This window comes from Sinocyclocheilus rhinocerous, unplaced genomic scaffold (genome assembly GCF_001515625.1).
Source record: "Sinocyclocheilus rhinocerous isolate Xijiao unplaced genomic scaffold, SAMN03320098_v1.1 scaffold1435, whole genome shotgun sequence".
Lineage (NCBI taxonomy): Eukaryota > Metazoa > Chordata > Actinopteri > Cypriniformes > Cyprinidae > Sinocyclocheilus > Sinocyclocheilus rhinocerous.
In genome coordinates this window covers 2,315-14,797 of record NW_015644861.1, presented here as the reverse complement: position 1 = coordinate 14,797, position 12,483 = coordinate 2,315, and the positions used below count along the sequence as shown (strand labels likewise).

The 12,483-nt window shown below is 35.0% G+C and overlaps 1 protein-coding gene across 1 annotated transcript; it reads right to left on the bottom strand.

Annotated features, from left to right (window-relative positions):
• Window positions 1–2,279: 2,279 nt before the first annotated feature.
• On the bottom strand, window positions 2,280–10,253 carry LOC107758867 (tripartite motif-containing protein 2-like). Its single transcript, XM_016576699.1, has 11 exons — window positions 10,097–10,253; window positions 9,072–9,232; window positions 7,804–7,955; window positions 7,279–7,459; window positions 5,414–6,176; window positions 4,481–4,584; window positions 4,208–4,375; window positions 3,920–4,088; window positions 3,684–3,754; window positions 3,377–3,517; window positions 2,280–2,987 (listed from the first exon to the last, which is right to left on the bottom strand). Exons 2-11 carry the CDS (start codon window positions 9,177–9,179, stop codon window positions 2,835–2,837), a joined length of 2,010 nt encoding a protein of 669 aa, XP_016432185.1. The 5' UTR covers window positions 9,180–9,232; window positions 10,097–10,253; the 3' UTR covers window positions 2,280–2,834.
• Between the last annotated feature and the right edge of the window lie 2,230 nt (window positions 10,254–12,483).

The following is a 12,483-nucleotide window of genomic DNA, read 5'->3' as shown; positions in this document are numbered from 1 at the left end:
TGTGACCGGAGTCTGTCATGATTGTGCTAAATAGAAAGCATAATGAGTTTGCAAAACTTAGGAAACTTGTGTGTATTATTATAGTCTTACATTTTAGGCTGAATTTAGATTTGTCCTCATTGCAAATTGAAATCTATCACTGTTTCCACAAATAAAGCATCACAACTGTTTTCCACATTGATAATAATAAGAGAAGTTTCTTGATCAGCCAATCAGCATATTAAAATGATTTCTGAAGGATCGTGTGACATTGAAGATGCTGAAAATTCAGCGTTGCATCAGCAATAGATTACATTTGAAAATATATTCACATATAAAACATTTATTTTCTTGACCTGTTGTGTGACCAGTAGTTTTTCATGATTGATGTTTTAAAGTGCCAGTATATTTATATAGTATAATTTATGCATGAAATCTTATTTATCATGATTTTTACTGATAATCATATTCAAAACAGGACAAGACGCTTTTCCAAAGTCACTTTTTAATGCACTGTACATTTACTCATGAGAAGCATGATAATATGATGTGATAGCAATATTAGAAAACTCAACACAGTCCGAGCAGGATTATTGTTGTAAGTCGTAAACAGGCACACATCAACTAGATAAACAAAATGAAATCAAATATTCGATTGAAACCATTTTCATCAATAAAGTGAAAACTGATAAATGTTGCAAGATGTAAATGTTAAGGCTGATTTTTTTTTTTTTGTACAGACATAAAACGATAACATTCAAGTCAAGTTATTTTCTGATGAACGTACAAAACATTCTTTACATACAATCCTTATATACAGAAAATAAAGCAAATAAGCACATTATGCATATGCAAAACAATTTACAGTACCGACTCACTGTACCAAAACAAAATGAAAACATTCTGGAATTTGAATGTAAAAGCAAGAACAATAAATGAGCTTTGCGTTGTGATGATGAAATACAGGTGCCATTCAGTTATGAAGAAATTTGAATGAAATCATTACTACTACACTATGTGAATCATGCCTCTAAGAATCCTGGGGTACATGATTGACAAATCAAAATCAATTCCTTGAAAATGTTTGGCTTTTAACTACATTTGTATTTGAAACCCAAACATCCTTTCTTTGAAACATTATTTACGATAAATACACAAATATAGATATTTCCAGTTTTAAATAGTATTTGTAAGGAAAATATAGAGTGTCAATATTTTCTAAATAAAGAGCCCGTATGCTGCTAGTTTTATTCTATAAGTATGCAAGGTAACAGTGCGTCGTGTAATCTACTGTTAGTCTCTTACACACAGTATGTGATTACACAGGACAATGATTCAAATGCTATTGGCTGTAATTTTGCTTATTGCAATTGCACTGATTGGACTGAAAATGACGAAGCAAACCGACATGGGTGGAATATGATCAGCGTTTGTGAAACTATCATCAGGCCTACACTACTGGTCAAAAGTTTGGAATAATTTGGATTTTTTTTATGTTATTGATAAGACTCTTATGCTCACAAAGGCTGCATATATTTGATAAAAAAAATACAGTAAAACAGTAATATTGTAAAACATTATTACAATTTAAAGGAACCGTTTTCTTTTTGAATATATTTTAAAATGGAATTTATTTCTGTGATGCAAAGCTGAATTTTCAGCATCATAACTCCAGTTTTCAGTGTTACATGATCCTTCAGAAATCATTCTAATATGCTGATTTGCTGCTCAGTTATTGTCAGTGCTAAATTATTACTAATAATGGTTCTTCTTATACATTTTGAAAGCCATTTTTCATATTTTTATGTAAACCGTCATACTTTTCCCCCCCAGGATTCTTTGATTATTACAAAGTTTAAAAAGCATTTATTTGAAATAGAAATCTTTTGTAACATTTTAAATGTCTTTACTGTCATTTTTGATTCATTTAATGCATCCTTGCTGAATAAAAGTATTCTATATTTATTTTTTAAACCTCACTTATCCCAAACTTTTGAATGGTAGTGTAATACGGTTCCCACAAAAATATTAAGCAGCAAAAACTCTTTTCAGCGTTGATGATAATAAGAAATGTTTCAGCATATAAGAATGATTTCTGAATGATCGTGTGACGCTGAAGACTGGAGTAATGATGCTGAAAACTCAGCTTTGCTATAAAAGGAATAAATAACATCCTAAAATATATGCAAACAGAAAACAGTTATTTTAAATTGTAATAATATTTCACAATAGTACTGTTTTTACTGTATTTCTGAGCAAATAAATGCAGTCTTGATTAACATGAGACTTCTTTACATTAAAAAAAATGTAATTATTCCAAACTTTTAACCAATAGTTTATTAGTCAACTGTAAGATGCATGAACAATGGAGCCAACAGGTCAAAGAAGGAATGCTAAAGCTTGGAGACAGTTGGCTGTCTTCTCTCTTGGCTGCATCAGTTATGAGCATCTCAATAACTCATCAAAAGTTTTGAGATAGTGTTCTATTAGCATCCTAGAAGTCAGATGGGGTTTGGATGTGTCCAAAAGTTGGCGGTGCATGCATGGTCCACACATGCAGCACACAAGAGCAGAGTTTCAGCTTAGGTAGTAGTTCACTCACCAATGCATTCTGACGTCTCAGTATTTCCACAGTGTGGAGTGTGGAGGTCTGGCAAAGGCATTCCAAGGCATCCCATAAACAGTGTTAACAAGCTTTAGTCTTCTTAGGAGAGTTTTCCGACAGTAGTAACAAATTCAAAAAGATGTGAAAACCAAGGAGATTGAATACCATTACATTACATTAAGTGCAAGATTTGGACGCATACAGTATGACTTTGATTCTCCTTCCGTCTTAGATCAGAGTCTCTCTGAAGTCATTGCAGGTAGCGGTACACTTTAAAGCAGTGGTTCCCAGAATCAGCCACCACAACATGGCCATCCGAGGTCAGAGCGAGACCCTGCGGCCCATAGAGAGGGTCGGCCGCTGTATTGATGTAGGACAGGAACGATCCACTCCCGTCAAACACCTGAGAAAGAGAATGATCTCTGAATGATTTTTCAAAATCTTGTATGTTTGTGTTTATTCAATTCATGTATATCACGTTACAATACACAATTTAACTATATAGTACCGTTCAAAAAGTTTGTGGTCAGTGAGATTTTTCTTTTTGAAATAAATTAATACTTCTATTCAGCAAGGATTCATTAAACTGACATTAAATTGAGAGTAAAGACATTTATAATGTTACAAATGATCTACTCCTAATAAAATGCTTTTTTATATCTATACACTAGATTTTAAGGTACCAGATAAATGTTTCTGGCTAGATTGTCTAGACAGAGGGCAGTTAGAGTTCATATTGACTTACTCTTGTGTCTGTCAAAGTTAATACAGAACTTCACAAGGACTCATTACCTGTATCCGACTGTTTCCCCAGTCTGCCACAATAATGTTCCCATTGACATCCACAGCAACCCCTGTGGGAGCATTGAACTGACCGTTCCCTTCACCATTTGAGCCAAATTTCAGCAAGAATTCACCATCTGCATTAAATACCTATAAGAGAGTTTGAAGTAATAATATATAGGAACATTATATAGATTACAGAATATTATACATTACGAATAAAAGACAAAAAAATACACCCTCTTGTTCATGTAACACCATGGAAATATTTGTGTTGCCTATTGACACTGTTAGAAAACAGCATGCCTAAGCTTACCTTCACAGAATGGTTATGGAAGTCTGTGATGATTATTTCATTGTTGTTGTTGACAGCTGCAAAGTGTGGGCCTACATGGAAAGCAAGGTCTAGGTTAAATTCATACAGAAACAATGAATGATTACATTACATGATTATATGAACTCAAATCATATAGCTACATTTTATATCATTTGCATCTGTATGTTACAATGCAGTCTGCAGCCCTTCATCAGATGCTGTAGACCTGTACCTACCTGCAAACTGTCTGTCGCCGTTTCCCCTGCTGCCAAACTTAGTGACGAGTTTGCCGCTGGGCTGGAAGATGAAAACAGTACAAGCCTTGTTGTCCACAACGATAACATGACCATTCTGATCCACGGATACACCCTTTGGACCCATCAGCCTTCCTGAGCCCAGCTTAGCCTGCAGAAAAATTAGAATATTGTCAATAAAACGAACGTTTATTTCCAGAGACAAGCAGCAGGCATTTTATTCCAGTTAGTAATGAAGCACACTAATTCTGAAATCTGCTTTTAACTGACCTTGTATTTGCCCTCACTGGAGAAGATGCTAACCCACTTATTGTCATAGTCAGCAATGATGATGTCCCCATTTGGATGCACAGCTACTCCAGTGGGCCGCTGCAGTTGCCCCGGTGAACGGCCACGTACCCCGAACCGGCTCTGAAACTCTCCCGTATTTGAAAATATCTGATCAACAGAGGATTGAGTTCAGTTATCAGATTCTGCATAAAGATATATTGTACCTACATTTCCCATGTTTGTAAATAGTGGATGATGACAGGGCCTTCTTACCTGCACGCACTGATTGTTACTGTCTGCAATTAAGATTTTTCCTTCTGAACAAGCTGCTACTCCCTGGAGGTTAGTGAACTCTCCTTTATTCCTCCCTTTTGTTCCTATAAAACAGATGTTATGTAAAAGACTTGAGATGAAGATATCAGAACCTCTGAAGTACTTTTTGAGGATTAGTATAGTTTAAAACTTTCAATATAGTTTCATGTAATCTAAAAATTTTCTGGATTTATTCAGTTTTTATAAGGGTTAGATGAGGTACAAATATGCGTGTTAACATGCATTTCCATGTTGGTCTAAGCTGGTTTATGGTAGTTACACTACTGTCAAAAATTTAGAGTCGGTAAGATTGATTGGTTGATTGATTTTTTTTTTTTTGAAAGAAAGAAATACTTTTATTCAGCAAAAATGCATTAAATTTATCAAAATGAAGTGAGTTTATGGTTAAAACAAGAACAAATATCTGCCAGTGGGCTCAGAAAAATACACTTAATTCAAAGGAAAAACACGTTTTAATACCCAATTAACACATATATGTTCTTGTTTACGTATAAACTCATTTAATTTTGTTCCATTAATCAGAAAACAAAACTTCATACCTTCAATTGTATCTCAAGTAAACGTATCTTCATTTAAGGACTGCAAGATATTTGTATTGGAAAACAAAACAAAAATACTGAGGAAGATAAACATTTTATGAACATTTAATGCCCTGACTTTATTATTTAAGGCTTTCTGCTTCAATTTAAGACCTTTTAAGGCCTTTATTTGTGAAAACGTGAATTAAGGCTTATTAAAACCTGCAGAGACCTTGTTTGGTGCTAGTCTAGATGGAAGAGGCAGCAAAACTAGTGAGGCTGTTGGCATTTTCAACAGGAAAAAAGCAGTTTGTGATTTATTCAACCATGTGAGTTAGTATTTTCCTGCATGTACCTATTCTAAAAATGAGGTCATCCTCGATCGGGTTCACTTTCTTTTTTGGTGTGCTGAACAAGCTTCCTCCCCGTCTGACGCCCTTCTGCCGGCTTCTGCTCCCTGGGGACTTGGCGCTCCGTCTCCGTGCCCCACCATCGCTGGAACCCGTGGATGCAGCATTGGCTGCGGTGGTGGTGGGTGAAGAATCATCTGGAGAGCTGGTGACCTTTAACTGGAAGGGGCTTCCTTTAATATGCTGATCATAAAGTCTAAGCGCTAGACTAAAATGTCCCTCTTTCTTCGCCGTGTATTGGAATTCATACGTTCCATTTTTAAGGTTCACAATTTCGCCGTCTGCAACACTGCCATCCGGCGTACAGACTTCTGCTGAGATGACGGCGATGCCCGTCTTACACAGTCCTCCAGACTTGTCTCTTGTGGTTATGACGACAGTTGCCGGCTGGCCCACAATACACTGTTCCAGACCATCACCTGATGCCTCGGTCTGACTGGCCACGGCATTGGTGGTGACGATAGTCCCCAGGTTGTGGATGGACTTGCGAAGTCCTTCGATCTCCATCATGAGATCCAGCTGGTCGTTCTCCTCCGGCTGAAGAGGAAGGCCCTGGCTGGCCAGGTCACTGAGTCTCTCTCCCACGTCTTTATGGGTCTGCAGAATGACAGCCTTGTTTCCCCTGTCCAGGGCTTCGCCGGTCAGACTGCAGCTATAGTTGATGGCAGCTTCCTCCTGCAGAAGAGTGTCCAACTGAGCCTGCAAAACCTTTAGGATACACAAAATTAAACAGAAGGGACATTTAAAAAAAATTTAATAATTTAAAAAAGATAAGAAGAATTTGTATCCTTGTCTTATTTATTTATATTAAACTAACATATATGCTAATAAACATTCAATTAATAAATATACATGACCGTTTAAATGTTTGGGGTCAGTTTTTTTTTATTATTGAGCAAGGAGACATTGGATTGATTAAAAGTAACAGCAAAGACATTTATATTACAAAAGATTTCAGTTTCAAATAAATGCTGTTCTTTTAAACTTTCTATTAACTAAAAAATCCAGATTTTTTTTTTAAAAAGCCACAAAATATTATCAACTGTTTTCAACATAATAATAATAATAATAAGAAGAAGAAATGTTTCAAAAACCAGCATATTAGAATGATTTCTGAAGGATAACATGACGTGTGGGGTAATGGCTGCAGAAAATGTAGCTTTGCATCACCGGAATAAATGACATTTAAAATATATTAATAAAGAAAACATAATATTTCACATTTTTACAGTTTTTACTATATTTGTGATCAAATAAATGCAGTATTATTATTATCAGTAACCAAACCTAAAACCAAAACCATAAAAACATTTTTAAAACTTTTTTTACTTCACCTAGTTGCCAAGGGAACATTTCTCATTTTTGTTTAGTTTTTATTTAGTTTTTTACTAAAATAACTAACGATATATATATATATATATATTTTTTTTTTTTTTTTTAATGACAAAAACACAACTAGAACTGACTAAAACTTCAACTAAAATTAAAATTAAAACAGAAAATATGAAATAAAATCTAATTCTAAATATTAACAAAAACTATAATAGTATATCAGTGATAATAAAATAACACTGAGCCTTGGTTCGCATAAGAGACTTCTATTAAAACATTGAAAAAAACGTACTTACCCCAAACTTTTGAAAGATAGTGTATACAAAAATATGCATATTTAATCTAATTAAAAATAGCCTAATTTGTCCAATATTATGTGACGCATGTATTTTAATGCTTATTAGAGTATCATGCTCTTAGCTTGGCAGCATGAAACTCTATTGAAAACAACTGTGAGTTAAGTCTTCTGTGCACATACCTTCTGCTTCAGTCCATAAGTGACTTCCAGCTCCATGAGCAGGACGCTCTTGCGTGTATCCAGAGTTTTGTGGAGCTCGCTGAAGGAGGAGTGGATGTCTTCCTCTATGGAGCTGCGCTGAGAGTTCAACTGCTGCAGAATGTCTCTCAAACACTGAACTGCTTCTCTTATCTGAGGAAGCCTGGGAGTTATTTAAATAGGTCCATTACCCATTCATTCATTTGTCGATTCATCCATCAACCATTATTGAGCACAGTAACAACAGTAAATCAATAAGCAATCAATTAATGAATTAAGCAATTAGGAGATGGATTTTTTGCTTAGTCCAACGCCCACACGTAATCTACAGACTTATTCATATTTTCTATACTGATGGAAAGGTAAAATCTGTGCCAAAATGGGTCTTATTGACAGATTATAAAAACATTTAGCAAATGCACAAGAGGTGTATATTCTGTGTCGGCCTTCTTATTTGTAAGCCTATTTATTTGACTGTGAATGACATAATGGGCATCATGGGAGCACCTGTTCTTAGCTGAATCCACTCTGTCCTGCAGTGCCACTAAATGTTGGTCCACAATATTTTCCAGTGAATCAGTGGGGTGTTCAGCATGTTCTCCATTCATACAGTCCACACATAATGGATTCTCACAAGCCAAACAGTACAACGCAGACACCTAAATACAGCACAGAAAAAGAATGCAGAAATTTAAAACCATTCTAAAATGTACTGAAGCATGTCAATGGGTGTTCTATTTTCTATTGCATCATATAATAATTGCTGTTAATAGTGTTCATCGTCTGTTTGATTACGTCTTTAATTGATTTTTCCGTACATTTCTGCCATATGTACATTAACTGACAGTCACCACTGATAAGCTACCGCTAAATAGTGTAGAAACTTAATTTGCTGTAAAGTTGCTTTGCAATGATTTGTATCGTAAAAAGCGCTGTACAAATAAACTTGACTTGACTTGACTATTTTGTAAAATGTATTTTTTATAATATTTGCCATTTAAATTTTGTATGTATTATGTATTTTTCTTTATCTACATTTTAAATATATCTATAGTAAAATAAAACGGGAATCGAAAATACTATTTTGGCATACTGATTTCTCATAATTTATAGTAGAGAAGCATTCAATTTCGGATGTAGCTTTTTATTTCCCTGTATATTTTATAAAGAATACATTTGCTGTACATAAACATACAGTGTGGAGGCTTATTTTGTAACTATTTTAATGTGATATTGCTTACATACAGCCACCACATGTTCCCTAAGCATCTGAATCGTTATTGGTTATTGATAAAGGCATGTACGTGAATCACAACTATACATTACTACTATGCAGTGGCAGTCAGTGATACCAAAATCAATCTGACTAAATAAAGCATGAATCCTATTCTATTTATATTGATGGTGACTACAAGCTTGATGCTTGAAAATAAGCTCATTATCTTTTCTGGGAATAATCAGGATACATTTCAGGTGCTACATGAGAAATGTTTTCTGTAGGAACTGTCATCGTAAATGTTCCCTAACCAATGCGCACACTTCTTGACAAATGTCAAGATGACATGATGACAAAATGATGACAAAGTCATCTCTTAACTTATGATATTTATAGAGAAACCAGCTGAGATGGGTACACTTGTTTTTCTGGGACAGAAAGCTTATGCTCATGGGAAAAACACTGCCTTTGAGAGATATTTCACCCATCTGTGCAATCATTTTGTGTTGTGAGTGTGTGCGTGTGTTTATGTGAATGTGTGTATTAAAACAGTTCTCACTTTTCCTTTGTGCTGAGAGCAAATTAGCGCTGTTCCCTTGCCAGGCAGAGCCTCTAGTACAGTACATTCCTCACTGCTGCTGTCAGGAGAAGCTTGCGGCGCCTCCATGCGATTGGAAGATGTAACTGCACCCACAATACAAGGATGCAGAAAGCACAAACCTAAAACGGGATGAAAAAGATATGGTTATGTTATCATTATTTCTGATGAAAGTAGTCTGATGACTTGTATATATTAGTTTAAACTTTAAAAGCAACTGTATGTAGTTTTCTGTATTTTTGCAACTTCGAAGTCCCTACAGTTAAGTGAGTGGAATTATTTAATTAGTCAGAATTACATGGATAGCTGTATACATGCATTTGTTGCTGCCGTAAAGCAATCCACCCTTTTCACAGAATTTCATAACCTTTTACCAAACTTACATGCTTACATACTACAGAAACAGACACCATTCGCCTTAGAAGTCAGTGTAGCATTTCAATGAGTTTGAAATTGATAAATGTAAAAACGTACATACAGTTGCTTAAACGTTCATAATTGTGACTCTCACAAGTGTGATTTTATTTCTTATTTTAAGCTATATTTCACAATTACCTTTTATATTTTTTATTCTGGGGTGGAAACGGGCTTCCATAGTGAAGCCTATGCCAAAAAAGGTGGAGAGACTGTACAACTCAACATCTAAGACTGAAGTTAATTTCTAAAAATCACGCCAAAATATGTTCCATTAGTTTCCTAGTGGCTCTATACCAATATGGACAGGGAAAAAAAGTAATATTAATATTTGGTAAGGCAAAGGAAAATGTTTTTCTAATAGTACAGACACCTTAAAGGAAAAAGGGGGAACCAATTTGCTGTTTTGCAGTATACAGAAAATATTTTCCATAAGAAATATGGCATAAAAGATTGAGGAATAGCCACAAAGATAGTGGAAGCCAGGTTAAGTATTTAACGTAATCATATAACAGATGAAGAAATCTGGTCTGATATAGAGTGAAGACCTCACAGAAGGAAGTGGTTCTCACCTTAGAGAGATGAGGCTCAGGCGTTGTGCACGTAAATGTGTGTACTTTTGTATATAACGCAGGGATATTAAGGGAAGAATGTGTATTTGATCCACTGGAGACACAAACAGACCACAGGTTGCAGGGGCCAATTACAGTTTCCCCTCATTTGACACTGAGCCCTACAGAGAAAAGAGAGATCAGAGATGAACACACACATAAACACTGAAACATATAGCTTTGGTCTACACACACACACACACACACACACACACACATGTAGAATGTAGAAGCGCAGGCAAAATCTAAGATACACAACCATGGTATGTGTCCAGAGAACATGGTATCTCCATGATACCATGGCCACTGAACTTATACTGAACATGAATGGGAGTTAAAAAATAATCTCACTGGTTACACCAAATTTACAGAAACCTATAGGTTACTATGGTAACCTAAAATGGCAATTCACAAGAGCTGCAGTCACATTAATATTTTCTCATTCTGCAATTTATGTGCTGAAAGCATGTTAATGAGCACAGTCTCATAGCTGAAGTATTTTTTGAACATTTCAGGCGGACACTTTTTATGTATGTGTCTCTGTGATAATAATAATAATTTTTTTTTAAAGCACCAAATCTACACAATAGAATGATTTCTGAAGGATCATGTTACAATGAATTCAGCTTTGCCGTCACAGGAATAAATTACATTTTAAAATATATAAATATATATAAAAAGCCTATTTTAAATTGTATGTTTTCACAGTATTACTGTTTTACTGTATTTTTATCAAATAAATGCAGCCTTGGTGAGCATAAAAGACTTTCAAAAACATTTTAAAAATCTTACCGACCCCAAATTTTGAACAGTAGTGTATAATACCACAATAAAATACGAGCACAATGTTAAAACAATGTGTGAAGTGCTTACTTTATTACAGTGCCACTTTATTAAATCCAGTTGCTTTGAAAAATTAAATAACTAAGTTTAAATATACTGAAATACTACTCTTCACAACATGAACTTAATTAATAATTTACAAAAGGCTGTAATATTCTGACCCAGACACAGAGCAGAGAACAAACAACACACACGTTTTTTTGTTTTTTTTGGAAGTTCACCATGATCTTTGGTACTGATTTCAGTGTATTTAACAACAGATGGGGGGGGGACCTATGATGACCCATGGTTTTGACCTTTAACGGCTTCCATTCATGTCCATAGTAAAAACAGATAGTGAACATTGACTGAAATAAATGGATCTTTGTCATGCAATTGGATTAAAGGCACTCTTAGACTAATGAAAATTTAGGCAGAACATGATTAAAAGTTCAGCTTCCTCAGCTTTGAATCAGTAACTACAAACACTCATATTCAAAGGAAGTAATATGCTGTGGTAGTATCCCACATAATCACTGGAAAATTATTCAAAACGCACAACAACTTACTTGGGAATTTAAACTTGAATGGGAATGAGGTCACAGGGAATTGAAACGGATGAAAAGATAATGCTCATATGATGATGTAAATGTAATACAAGGAAATGGAATATTGAGCTGCCATATGTCATTACTCTTCAGACAATGCCATTTCTATCACAAAAAGCTCTCAGTGTTAGAACCAGAGCCCCCCTCTTTCCATCTCAGAGATCATAATGACAAAGGACAAGTAACGTTAACCATAAGGATCCTGGCAAAGGCAAGCAAGCGATTTTGTGAAGGACTGTTTAGAGTTACTGAAGCAGAATCTCCCCGGGGTAAAACCACTCATGCATTCTGGACAGAAGATCCAAAAGCACCCGATAGTTTTCCTGTTAGCCCGCAGAATGAAAAAGACATGTCATTCTCATGATAGCACAAGCACTAACCTGTCATAATCATGATGTTACAAATCCATAAAAAAAAACAAAAAAACTTTTTCTTGCCTGGCAATTCCCAAAATGCGGTATAAAATATGGAATCAAAAATTGTGGTCAGTGAATAGAGTTGCTAAACTTTCAGAAAATGTAGATAGTCAACTTCAGAATCTAAATTCAAAAATGCTTGCAAGCTAACCAGTTAGCCGACTTGTTATTTTTATGTTACCAACCATTTAGCCTGTTATTTTAACTTTCATTAATCAGCTAACTTCATAACTTGGTACCTTAAAATACTGCTAGCTGATTAGCCTGGTTGCTTTGCTGCCATTGCTACAAAAGGATAAGCAAAAACGCTATTTTGATTATAACTGGGATTCCCAAACTTTTTGTCAGCTAAACCACTCAAATATGTACTTTACGTACCCCTTGAATAATATTTCAACAATTTAACAACATATTCCTATGTTTACAGTTCTCTGATGTTGGTTAATGGTCACATGATATGTTTTCAGTACATATTTTTTTAACGTTTGATGTTTAAATAGTT